We start from the raw sequence: 14,151 nt of genomic DNA, 5'->3' as shown, positions 1-14,151 counted from the left end.
CGTTGCTTGATGCTCAACATTTAAAAAGGATAAAGTGCAGATAAACTCTGACAGGATGGCATCACAGCACAGGCTTTAATGGGCCGAATGTCCTCTGCCTGTGTTAAAGTTCCTTGTGAGGGAATTTGCATGAGCATCAATGATTGTTCTTGTAATGGCTTATCGGGTTGTTTGAGTAAAATTTTGATCGCACAAATAATTACAGTACATTCATTTTTCTGCACATGGATTAGTCAAAACAATTTTAATCTTGAGCTTTATTGTATCAATGACTGAACTGAGGAGAATTACAGTCACAACTCTCAATTAATGTAAATTTGGTGGAGTTGGTGATGCAGATTGAATTGCAAAGGGAGAGAACCATAAACCACAAATAAAGGAACCGTACCGCTACGCATTCTGCCATTTTGTTATTTTGGTTCTGGATAATGCCAGCAAGAATGATGGAGGTTCTGTAACTAACTTTTAAATACAAACATCATGTTTTCTGGCAAGTTATCGAGCTGTCATCACCCAACAGCCTGCTTGCGTTATAATTAGTCTTTCTTTGGAACCACTGCCTGGTGGCTATTGAATCGAGGGGCTTTGAAAAATAAACATTGAGATGCTGTAACAAAAGACAGCATTTCTCCATAACCAATCAGGGATGAGATTTCACGTGTTCCCAAGATATTGTAACCGCCCTTGGTGACCTCCTTCAGCATGACCACAGGATGTGTCTCACGAAGCCTGGCATATATTGAGACATCTGACTGTTTAATGCAGTCTATTGTATCCGACCAAGAGGAGAGCGAGGATTTATGCTCAATGAACTATACAATTGTATCATGAAATTAATCATGCATTATCTGCTGAGATGGGAACTACAAACAATCCAACACACTGGCAGATGTCATGTTTCACTTCTCTCCTGGAATCTAAGAACTACTCCCACACAAAAGGAAGAACAATCTGATGACTTAGGGTGGGGAGGCACTCGTATTAAAGCAAAATAAACAGTAAAAGCTGAAATGGCATGAATGGAAATGTGACGTAACTCATTCATACAAACAGTGTCATTGATACATTGGGGGCAGTGGAATTGGGCCATTTAAGAGTCACAAGTATCAGCTCATATATTCTGTGCTTACACCATGCAACAAAAGATTTCTGGGTAATTAATCCACCATGATGATACAAACCCAAATGTATAAATTTCCATAGAAAGTGGTAGCACACCCATCATGATGAGGCCGATGCCCTTTTTAATACTTTTGTCAAGGAATAGCATGCTTAGAGGGGCCTTTGGCATGACAACAGATTAGTGGAGTAAGTTATGATGGAAAAACCAAAAAAAAAATGGGGATTATACCTGTGATTATCAAGACTTCCACCTTTCTTACGGCCTGGCAAGGGAAGAACAAAGCAAGCAATGGAAAACAAGAAACAATGTATAATGCTGTACATTGTGCACTCATTCTATCAGCCTTATATCAATGCTGACATATCTCATGGATGCAGAAAATTGATGCAACCCTCTTTGGTTATGCTTGGCAACCGTATGGCCATTTGTCAAACACGCGTTTTAGCATTTACTCAAGGAGGCAAGCGTCTTGTGAAAACCTCTCACATTCCTGCAACAAAACCACCAGTAAACCGTGACAGCAGGTCAATGCCACTGGGATTTAGACCCAATGAAGCTGCCGTAGCAACAGAAGCATGTCGATGTGCTGGAGAATAGTGTTATAATAATTTTTAAATCAACCATTCTTCAAAAGAGAATTTTTTTTTCAAACATCCAAATGATAATTTGGACTCACAATTTAAAGTTATACTAATGCATGCCAAGTCGGTATGGGTTTCCTTTTTCTTAGAAATCCATCACAATAGAAAAACGATTTGAGGAGAACTTGAAACCAAATGGAAACTGTTAACAGAAAGCTTGAAAAATCTGATAAGTTGAGTTTAGATTGTAGCTGTTTCCACAAACTGGGAAGACAGCCAAAATGCACTTAGCATGGCGTCTCTTTTCTTTCCAGCTAAATGCTCCATTAGGCAGATAATACAGCACATGGCTTGTTAATCTAATACATAGACTAAATGCCATGTTGGACGATAGGAACGGTGCACAGATATTTCTTCTTCGCTGCGATTATTGCCAAAATAATGTAAAGATAATTTAAACCGCAAAGCCTCCAGTCGCCACTTTGGTCGAGGCAACTATGTGACTTGTTGCCAACCTCTGTGTCTTTGGCGAGGAGGGGGACTGCATTGTTTGTATCCATGGCAGGCACGAAGATCAGCCAGTGCCGAGCGTAGGTCACGCAGTGAATCTTGGCTCAGTTTTGGTGCTGTGTTTCTGAGCTAAACAGAGAAAGAAAACAAAAAGTCTTTTTTTGAAAAAGGCATTTCATTCCCCCTGTACTGATAGACACGTCGGCCAACACGACCAGACACAATCATACAAATACAATTTTATTTTGGGACAATTCATTTTCTCAACTGAATGTTGAAGGAAGTAAGCTAACCACCTTGGAAAGGACAAAAGATGATTTTTCTAGTTGTGAGTACTTCCTTAAAGCAAGATAATTGTCTATCCAGCTTGATTTGAAGAAGGGCTCATACCTGAAATGCCACTTCAACTTTTTCCCCATCATGGTTAGGACACTTCTCAACATTCGGTTGAGAAAATTAATTGTCTTTGTTGTTCTGCCGACACAGGCCGACTCGAGTCTTTATGAACACTAGTTTTTCATTATTTATGGAAGGACTTGAGATGTAATGATTTATTTGTCGAAAAAATTAAATTTGAGCGTTTGAAACAAAATATAGGAGAAAAGGATAGGGATGAATGTACAAGAAAAATGGATGTCCATGTGTAAAGAATGAGTTACACAAGGATAAACTGAAAGGAAAACAAACAAACCCAGGCTACGATGTAAACACCTGCACCTGGTGTACATGGAGGATAGTTGGTATGCCGTGTGTGTGTGTGTGTGTGTGTGTGTGTGTGTGTGTGTGTGTGTGTGTGTGTGTGTGTGTGTGTGTGTGTGTGTGTGACAGTGGGATACTTGAGCTAGCGCAATGAATAATAATTTACAAGTCATATTACAATCCCATTGCATCAAGAAAGGCAATCATACATGTTCTACTACTATGTCTATAATTTTTTTTTCATATACAACATGTTAATTGCACAGGTAAAGGCATTTGAACACCATTTGTATGAAGTGTCGTCATCACTTATGAAGGGTAAGGGCTAATTATACAGCTTGGTCTTATGCAATGTATAGCCGAGAGGTAGCAAACTTTCCTTTTGAGCTATTTACTCTAGGTTTGATTCCCGAGCAGATAATAAACTGTCATACTGTTGCTTTGCAGACTGGGTGGTGCATCACCGAATGTGCTGTCCTTCGATAGGATGTTAAATCAGGTGTCTCCTCCACTAGCAACTGCTGGCGAACCTTAAATATCCCACGGTGCATTTTGAAAAGAGAACACAACTGTGTATCGGTGCCCTGACCAAATTGTAAATACCTGCCCTAACCTGCAGGGTGAACTGCATCATCTGAGCTCCCAGAAATGACAACAGGTACTGCAAAAAATGATGACGATTATACTGATAATGGCACAAGGAATTTGTCCAGGGTACTGGCACACAATGATCTAGTTTTCGAAAAATACATTAGAATAATTAATAATAACAACCAGAGTTTAGGGAGAGAAGAAATATGGCCTTATTTGTATCACCAATAGGATATCATGCTTAGAGATCGAACCCAGACCCTTCACTCGGCTGGACTTAGCTTGGAAACTAGCTTGGAGTTCAATGGAAATCATGATACCGCCTGAGATATTCTGCTTACAAAATGTAAGACACCCTTGTAATACAGTTCATCAATCTCAAAGTTCTGTTCTCTTCTTGCATATGGCAGTTTGGCTGCCTGGTATCTATCATTTCTTGGAAGCACAGCTGTGCCACTGATGTTGTGCCCATCAACCAGTACACTGGTACTCATTTTGCTGACCCCAGAAGGATGACAGGCTGAGTCAATCCCACCTGGTGTTAATTCATCAGCGAACAAGGCTCAAACTCAGGACCCTAATATCCCAAGCCAGCCACCCTAACCGCAAAGCCAACATTAGGCTACAATCTCAAAGTAAAATGTCGAAAATAATTCTTCTTCTTGAATTATCGTCACTGTAATTGTTCCATCCCAAACGGAGCGTACAGCACATTATCATGCATTTATTTAGAATCGTTAATTTTACAAACCCACTCTTTGTTTTCAAATTTCATGAGCTCAGGACATGATGTTTCCATCCATCCATTGGGACCATACTCTGTGCAGAGTGTTGGTGCTGCCTAAGCAGTCTTCTTCTTCTTCTTTCAGCTGCTCCCGTTAGGGGTCGCCACAGCGGATCATCCGTATGATCCGCATAGTGATTTGGCACATGTTTTACGCCGGATGCCCTTCCTGACGCAACCCTGGTCGCCTCTTACGATACAGGGATATGGTACACCTATTTTAACCGGGGTATACACCGGCCCAGTATACTGGTACTCATTTCGCCGACCTCGGAAGGATGACAGGCTGAGTCAACCCCCTGGTGTATTAATTCAGTGGCCCAACGGGGCTTGAACTCAAGACCTTTTGGATCCCAAGCCGCTGCCCTAACCACTGCGCCAACCCCAGGCTTGGTGCTGCCTAAGCAGTATCCTTGGCTATTGGGTACAATCCTGGATGGGTCGCCACTCCGACACAGTATACCAGCATGCTGGCACTCATTTTGCCGACCTCAGAAGGATGACAGGCAGAGTTCACCCCAGCTGGTATCAATTCAACAGACGAGTGGGGTTTGAACTGAGGATCATTGGATCCCAAGCCCACCACCCTATCCATTAAGCTAACACCAGGCAATGCATGATGTTTGGTATCACTATATTAGTGTAGAATCTCTTATTTGACTTCTCTGCATCAAAAAACAATTTAAGTGTGATGGTATTGTGACTTACATCCAGCAAGCAATCTGCATCAATAAGTACAATGGGTGTGTTGGTTGCAAACAGCAGTCAAATCCAGAGACGGGTTAATTAATTTGCTGCAAAGTGATGACGGCGACATTAATTCGTGTCTGTCATTAATGCCACAAGAATCTTAACGTGATGTTTAATTAATTTCATAATTACATCATCAATCACTGTCTTCTCTTAGTTAAAAAAAAATTTGCAGGCATCCACATCATCCTGGAAAGCACAATGTGCTAAGTACTGACCACTAGCATTTGGTTTTGCCAATAAATATTTAAAGCAAAGATCTTGCACAAGAAAACACAAAAGAGCCGTTTGGATGATCACGCCTGATTTCAGACAGGACATCTATCTGAACAACCTCTCAACCTCAACTGAAGAAACTGTCAACATCAACCCTTTCAAATCCTTCCTGCTATGGCCGATCGAAGCTCTGTTACTTGATTAACAATCTCATTTTGATTTATTTCAACCAGCAATGATTACCTGGTAGGGGTCAGAGTTCAGGTCGAAGTACTCGATGAATCCTGTGGCGAATTCACAAAAGAGGATGTTGTGGGTCTTGTTGATGGTTCTCAGGCACCAATAGGTGTTATTTAAGGAGCTCGTACAGGCACAGAAGTTGCCATCTGTGGTGATGGTTGAAAGGAACACTCGTCGTCCGCCGTACAGGTATCAATGAAATGATATTTCAAACAATCACTGCAGTACGTGTGTAAATCTCGACTCGTATACTTGTCCAGAAAGGTGCTGTATGCCAGTGGTCATTGTCGTGAGCAAAGCAGGTAAGGCCAGGAAGACTGCAGGCATCGGACTTGCGTTGCTTCTTGCGTTTTTTTCCTTCTTTCTTCTTCTGTCGCTCGATTCGTGGATGTTTAGATCTTCTTGGTTGTCTGTGGAATGGAAGTACATCATGTTTACGATTACAAAAGTAGCCCTTGTGGACTTTCTGTCTGCACCCATTGCTCTAGATACTTGCGTCCAAAGTTAAAATCATAAACACTGGGTTGGTTTGTCCATTTTCTATTCATGCCCTTGTGAATCATGGAGAAGGAGACCAAATTCTACTAATCTCCTTCAATCCATGTGATACTTAATGTAATGTGAATGGTCTTGCTTATCCCGATGTCTCTGTAAATAAACTCTGTACGCTGCTGAATGGTGGAAGAACTAATTTAACACCAACACTGCGTTCAAACGACTAAATAATTTAACACGAATTTGGCTGTATGCGCACTCGTGCTCATTCAAATCGCACGCTTATTCAATTCCAATGTGTGGGAGGATCGACTCAAGACAAAAGAAAACATACATCAATTATAAAAACACATGTTCAATGAATAATAAATAAGAATGAAAGAGAAAATAACAGGGAATGATGGAATGTGACAGTGGAAAGACGTGTATGAACTTGCCTACTTAAAACTAATCCTTAATCGTGCACACACACACACACACACACACACACACACACACACACACACACACACACACACACACACACACACACACACACACACACACACACAATGATAGAAAGACAGGGGGAGAGACAGAAAGAAGAGAAATAAAATGGGGATGATCCTGTCGCTGTGTCACTTGGAATGGCACCAAGCGAGAAGAGCAAGTGGGTTGACAAGTTGACAAGACATGTGGATTGGGGAAATCCCCAGGAAAGACGAAATTCGTATAACAGATATTTTTCAGAGCTCTCTGCAAACTGGCTTCATGGAGCATGTATGATTATCCCCCCCTGCAGTATGTCCACAACTGGTCCAACCAACCATCTCTCTCCACACCAACTCATGGAGCTGTGTCATCCACCCTCCTGATTGGACCACACAAAACCCATCGTTGTCCTGAGTTGAGTGGCAGGCATCAATTCAGAAGCTCTGAAACCATTGGTCCAGGACTCGCATCCACGTCCAAAGGTCGAAATCATTGATTGGTCCAGCAGGCCGACATATGCATGCATTCATTCATTGGGAGCATGTGCCACAGCACGTCGCTGCATCCACTTTCTATCGGTACTCCAGGGGCCTCCGTCTGGCCATCCCCCAGGCATATGCCTGGCCAATCCTCATCTCTTTGGAATAGGACATTCCAGGCACCCACCCAAAGAACACCGCCTCAGGTTAAACTGAGGAGACTATCGTCGGGTGGACAGCACCATAGCACCACCCCGACACAGACTACAGTGAGTTTTGCTGAGTGGAGTGTTTTGTGGTGGCTGGAGTGCAAATATCTGGCCACCAACCTCATTTACCCCTGCTAATCTTCTCACACCTCCCTCCCTCCCTTCCCCTCCACCCTGCATGTATGTATGTACATACATATATATATATATATATATATATATATATATATATATATATATATATATATATATATACATATACATGTAATGGTGATGGGCCCAGTTTGAATCTGGTGAGTCATGTCAAACGACCATGGAAGTCCCCCGCCTCAGAGAGACTTCCTGTCGAATCCCTTGTCCAGAACTGCATTATTGTGTAGATTGAAGTCACTGAGCAGGGCGAGTGCCTTGGTAGTGGCAATCACATGACATATCTTAATATTTGGCCGAGCAGCCAAGCCACGTGATTTTGGCTCTCCAGCAGGACAGGACTGCAAGCAATCTCTCCCATCAACAGGTTAAACTAGAGCCACCAGATGAAACCGTCGGGGTAAGCTGGATTACTCAGAGATCAAGTCAGGTTAATTCATGTCTTAAAAATAAAAGCACAAGAAACAAGCTGAGGAAACAGACAATCAATAATTCTCCAAGTTACCCATTATGCACCACAATGCGATCAGGTATGTGCACAGTCACTTAACAAAATAATTAGGTCCCGCTTTCCTCAACAGAAGAGTTACAATGAGGGGATTTTTTTTGAACGTCCCTTTAATATCAAAAGTGAAGTACTGAACGGTTGCCTTTAATAAACCAAGATTCAATCATTCTGAGTTTGCAATGAGGTTGTGTATTACAGAATGGTTACTCCATAAGAGTTAGTCCTGGAGGATTTTTAAAAATGAAAACAAGAGGAAGTATTCCTTTCACCAAAAGGCCTTGAAATTAAACATTTAAAAGTAATATACCATGTCGGAATCAAGGTAACATTGGGCTGACAGACTCTCTGCTACTTTTACAAAATTGTATACGAGAATAATATGACCGCTCAACAATTATTGTGTGCTGCTTGTACACTTACAAATCAAGTACATGATACATGTCAACCAAGTGCGTTGACTTTGAATTATCTTTACCGAAAAACATTTTCCACAGCAATTAACCAAAAATACTGGTGAAAGGAAAGGCATTTACCAAGGGACCCAATTAGGATGGAATTTTCTATTCCACAATCTCAATGTATCGCAAATGAAGATCTTGTGTGTTTAATACGTCTTACCAAAATAGGCAGCAATGTTTTTCAGACAGGGTTTATGAGCAAATCTGCTAATAAAAGACATGGATATGTTTGTGAAATGACTGTTGGTTGTGCAACAAAAAGGGTCACATGATGTTAAATAGGATATGCAGGTTTTAGGAGTCCTGCTCATTGAAATTTGAGCAACGGCATTGAAACCATATTATTTCTTGACCCAAGTTACTTGTATGATATTAATACTTTCAGAAATGTGTGACCAATGCCTTACTTTTTCTCATCGCAGAAACATTCTTCAGGTTTTTTCCTTTGTAGATGACCTTTGACCTCACGAAGATGCTTTACCTTCTCTTGAAGTGATTTGATCTGGAGAGAAGGAAAACAGCATTTATTAATTTTCACTTTTGAAATGGTGCTCTCTTGTTTTCCACCACCTCCTTTCCGCTCTTGCACCCTGTGCCCTTTCTGTGCTATCCCCAATTTTGTCTCCCCCTTTCCCCACGTTTCTCCAGGGTTCATGTGGTCTGCCAGTGAACCACATGTGGTGAAACTCAAAATCCAGGCTCACTCATTGCTCACCTTCACTCGTTTGTTCTTCTTTTCTTCACCTGTGGAACAAACTTCTTCAGTGTGTTCATGCCGTTCTTCTCTCCACGACTTCACGACAGACAGCTGTTCACTTCCTCATCATGTTATCCTTCATCTATACTGATGATCTTTTCTGTCCTCTTTAACACTCCCCAAGGCCACCACTACCTCACTGGGTGATTGCACTTTTTCTCCTCTCCCTCCACCAACCTTTCTGTTCTTTGCTCCATTACAATTTCATCCCCCGTTTTCACTTCCTGTTCTATCAGCCCCCATCATGCTGTGTTTGAGCTTGTATCCAGCTTGTTTAATCTTGGCGTCATCCTCCCCTCTCCTTGCTCTCATTCTCCCCAATCCCCCATCCTTCCTCCAGTATCCCTCTGTTGTGTGAATCTATCTTGTTGTTGGTGTTTCCCCCACATTACAATGTGTTTAGGCTGTTCTGTTCTGTTCTGTGGTGTTCTGCATCCAACCTCTTCTATGAGCCTCGCCAAAAAAATGAGACAAGACAAAGAAAATGTGAGACAAAAGAAAAGTATAGCAAGACAGAAAATCTACTATATTTTATCAAAGCAAATATTCACTAAATAGTAACTAAAACAAGCTCGAATGAACTAAGATCCTCGTCCTCTTAATGATGACGTCATAAAAACGAATATGGCGTCATTGTGATGTATCAGGTTTGCGATAAATTATCTGTGCTAATGCCCGGCTTGATTCCCACAAACAAAACTCAAACAGCTTGCCTAGTTTCGGAGAAATGGTATAGGCGATTTCCATTAGCGGCGATATTATGACGTCAACTTTTTTTCTCGGAAGAATTTCCAAAATCGGAGATGGTTACTACCTGCATGTTGGCTTTCTGCATATACATGGCAAGTTTCACGAAGATCCGATGAAAACTCTGAGTTGTGAAACAAAAAATGTCAAAAAATAGGAATGACGTCATAAAAATTGATATGATGTCATGGTGATGTATCATATGTGCGGTAATTCATCTCTGCTAATGCCGTGTTCGATTCCCGCAAAAAAGAATTCAAAAAGCTTGCCTAGTTTGAGATAATTTTTGGGCGATTTCCATTAGCGGAGATATTATGATGTCATAACTTTTTTCTAGGAGGAATTTTCAAAATCGGAGATGGTCACTATCTGCGCAGGGTGTATATATATATATATATATATATATATATATATATATATATATATATATATATATATATATATATATATATATATATATATGCCAAGTTTCAGGAAGTTTCGATGAAAACTGTAGGCTGTGAAACAAATGAAACAAAAAACAAAAAATGTCAAAAAATAGGAATGAAGTCATAAAAATTGATGTGACATCATAGTGATGTATCATATGTGCGGTTAATCATCTCTGCTAATGCCCTGTTCGATTCCCGTAAACAGAATTCAAAAAGCTTGCCTAGTTTCAGAGATAATTTTTTCGGCGATTTCCATTAGCGGAGATATTTTGACGTCATAACTTTTTTTCTAGGAGGAATTTTCAAAATCGGAGATCGTTACTGTCTGCGCAGGGTATTTATATATATATATATATATATATATATATATATATATATATATATATATATATATATATATATATATATATATATATATATATATATATATATATACGCCAAGTTTCAGGAAGTTTCGATGAAAACTGTGGGCTGTGAAACAAAAAAGTCCACAAGAACAACAATGTGAGTAAGACAGAGATCCTCCACGAGGATCTAACAATCAACAAGTAGCGGTACAAAGTGCACCACCCCCATGCCAAGTAAATAAATTACAATCCTCCAGTACGCGACATCGCCAGGGCACCTTCGGCACCCGGTGATGCCGCCTTGCAGCACATGGAGTCGGAATTGGGAGGCAGTGCTGCACAATAACTGATTAATTGCATAATTAAAATAAATAAATAATAATCGTAAAAGAATTAATTTCTTAATCAATTGGTTAATAGCATACCTAAACCATCATCCTTCCGAGGTCGGGAAAATGAGTACCAGCTTGCTGGGATGATTGAGCCATTTGAGTATCCTGCGTCAGAGTGGCGAACCATCCAGGATTGTGCCCAATAGCCCAGGAGACTGCTTAGGTCGCACCAACACTCTGCACAAAGTATGGTCTCAATGGATTTGGATACCTAAACCACCAATGTTTCATCCGAATCTGTAACTTGTTGAAAATTAAGTAATTAATCCCAAAAATAATTAATTAATTGATGAATCATTAAATCAAAAATACCTATTATAGCCAAATCACTTGTTCACTGTCGTGTCCAAATATCAGCTTCCGAGCTCAAAAGGTGCCTGAGATATTGTCAGAATGAGAAATAAAATAAATAAGTAATTAATAAATCCATAAAATGAAGTAATTAATCAATTAATAGATTAATGAAAAATTAAAAAATTCCGTTTTGCCAAAGCCCATCTTCACTTTTGTCCCCTAATTTCAGCTTCCCAGCTCAAAGGATGGCATATATATCACCCGGACAAACAAACAAACAAACAAGACATCGGCAGAGCATGGTACTTGCAAAATCCATAAAACATATTTGACCTCAAAAATAATTGGTGGTTGAATTCAGTGACAAAATATGCAACTTCTCTTCAAATTTCAAGTCAAAGGGATGAAAATTGAGGATTTTGGAAAGACCACCTGAGCTGTTGACCTTGAGCCTATGTTGACATTTTGGTCGATGGTGACCTCAAAAATAATTGGCTAGTTGAATTCAGTTGAATTCAGCTAGTTGAATTCAGACCTGCATTATAAATTCTCTTCAAATTTCAAGTCAATCGGATGAAAATTGAGGATTTTATAAATCTCACCTAAGTTGTTGACCTTTGTTCACCTTTTGACCTCAAAAACAATAGACTTCCTAATGACAAACTCTACCATGTGGTGAAGTTTGGTGAAGATTGGTTTTAAATTGTGACCCGTAGGCAACAAAGAGACAGACAGACAAACAGACAGACAAACAGAATAACAAAATCGACTGACCAATATAATTGAAAAATCTTCGATTTTGCAAGTAACAAGAAAACGGAGTGAAAACTGAGTCCTCCCTTCCTTCGGTGCCCAGCGATGATGCCATGAATGGCCTGGATATGGAATTGGGAAGGAGTGGTGTACAATCATGTTATGAAAGTCAAAGATGTCATGAAAATCAGGCTGTACCTGGTTGTCCACGTACAAGCGATGATCTTTCCATGCAGGCATTGATTCATACAACTCATCATCACAATGAACCGAGTTGTTTGAGAAAGAATAACACCTGAAAAAGATGGATAACGTAAACCATAATAATACTTTTTAAACAACTGTCAAATGTTGCAAGTACTGTTGTTAATAAGAAGGATAATATAATCAATGATGGATTGTCAACAATAAAAATATTCCTGCAGACATTCAAACAAGCAAGTGAAGTGTTCCAGCTTGCAGGGAAAACTGAAACATCCCGTGGTGTGGATATCAAAATCACTTATGGTTAGTCTCGATCACAAGGGTAAACACTTTGCAAAAATCGAACCTCACCAAACAAAAATAAAACTAGAGAGTTCATAGACACGATACCCCATGCAGTGTTAAGTATATCCGAGAGGGCATTGCTGTTCGCGGGGGGTTACATTCTTGAAAAAGCCCCGTGAACCGCAAATCTGCGATGTACAAACTTAGGGGGTGCAAACTGGGGAAAACAAGGTTCGGGACTTCAACTTATAAATTTGTTCAAACTGTACCCTTAATGAACATGTTTGTGCATTGTTTTTGTGCTATTTATTTTCAAGAATAAAAGATTTATTAAGAACATAAAATATAGTTATTTTTTTTCTGTGTTATTGTTTTGTATGCAGCCTGTGGCTACTGAGAGCATGGCTGTGCTCCTGATGCAGTGTCCTCTGTTTCCAGTAAGCTGGTATTCATGATGTATTTTTGTTCACTTTTGTGGAAATTTGCTCAACTATACATTTTAGGAAACTTCAGGATATACTGAATGCGAAAGCCAATGTTTCCATCTTTTTTAAAGTCTCTATGGTGGCCATGTTGGATTTTCAAAAATGGCCACTATTGAAAAATCAATTTTCCAAATATCTCCACTTCCAAACCACGTAGTCGAGTGCTATGTGGTTTAGATGGATTCCTTGTCCCTTAAAAACATACATTTTAAGGGACAAGTAATCAAGTGAGATGAAGTACAAACAGATAAGCATAATGGAAAGAAAGATATTTGGTATAAGAGACCTATTTTTTTTCCTCTATTTAATCATAAAACTGACAATATTGCATACAAAGATGAATAATTAGCATTCTTAATGTCATTCAAACATACTACATTTAACATTGACTACAGACACACTGTGCTGTTGCCACATTTGGAATGGTTTCAGTCGTCACTATTGTCAGAGTCACGGTTTTCATTGAACCAGTCTTCGTCATTTTCACACTGTGTTGTACACATGTAGAGGTTGGTGCATTGCAAGTTCTATGACTGGCAAGAGCAAGTTTGTGAGGAACAGTCTCCCTTGCACTGGCATCTGACCATTTCTATAATAGCCTTGGGTGCTGGAGGAATGTCAGTGGTGGTCGGCTTCAGCTGGTTGTCATTGTCTATATAGTAGCCATTCTGAAATGGATCCAGGGGAACTCACTGGGCAGTTCTTGCTTGTCCCCAAACTCGAGCCTGCATATTTACCCTCAGGATGTGTTGTTTGAAGGTACCAAGTGTTGGTGGTTGTCTCTCTCCACCATGTTTTTGCAGAAGAGGTGCCATTGCAGCTCTGGAATGCTTCAGATTATAATTCCTTTTGGGCAGTAGGCAGCACATACAAATATTGTGAAGTTGGTCTGCAGCTCTTCAGTCACTTATTTGTCATCAGACAGCATCCTCAGAGCCTCGATTATGTTATCTTCAGATCCTAGGAATATCTTGAACCACGTCGCCTTTCCTCCTCCTGCAAATCTCACAGTGTTATCAGTGCCAGAGAAAGCATGGACTGCAGGCAAAGCCTTTGCCTTTTTGGACCTCGGACCTCCCAGAATGGTTGGATCTGTAAAACACATAATGCCATGGAGATGGAGGTGTTCATTGGCTACAAATCATAATTGGCTATGGCCAAGACTAGAACATCTGTGTCAAGTGAGAAAAAC

At 40.2% G+C, this 14,151-nt stretch overlaps 1 protein-coding gene across 6 annotated transcripts in view; it reads right to left on the bottom strand.

Annotated features, from left to right (window-relative positions):
* Positions 1 to 14,151, bottom strand: part of LOC147026255 (extracellular sulfatase Sulf-1-like) — a 397,411-nt gene that overhangs the window by 35,231 nt on the left and 348,029 nt on the right. For all 6 annotated transcript variants that reach the window (XM_085881495.1, XM_085881494.1, XM_085881497.1 and 3 more), the window contains 6 exons: positions 12,184 to 12,280; positions 8,672 to 8,766; positions 5,747 to 5,904; positions 5,498 to 5,640; positions 2,220 to 2,343; positions 1,352 to 1,385 (listed from right to left, as the gene is read on the bottom strand). In XM_085881495.1, the coding sequence (XP_085737621.1) occupies positions 1,352 to 1,385; positions 2,220 to 2,343; positions 5,498 to 5,640; positions 5,747 to 5,904; positions 8,672 to 8,766; positions 12,184 to 12,280 (651 nt within the window). The remainder of the gene's footprint in view (positions 1 to 1,351; positions 1,386 to 2,219; positions 2,344 to 5,497; positions 5,641 to 5,746; positions 5,905 to 8,671; positions 8,767 to 12,183; positions 12,281 to 14,151) is intronic.

The sequence above is a fragment of the Eptatretus burgeri genome, chromosome 5 (assembly GCF_056783735.1).
Source record: "Eptatretus burgeri isolate ZD-2024b chromosome 5, Ebu_testis_v1, whole genome shotgun sequence".
Taxonomy (NCBI): Eukaryota; Metazoa; Chordata; class Myxini; order Myxiniformes; family Myxinidae; genus Eptatretus; species Eptatretus burgeri.
This window is presented reverse-complemented; position numbering and strand designations above follow the sequence as displayed.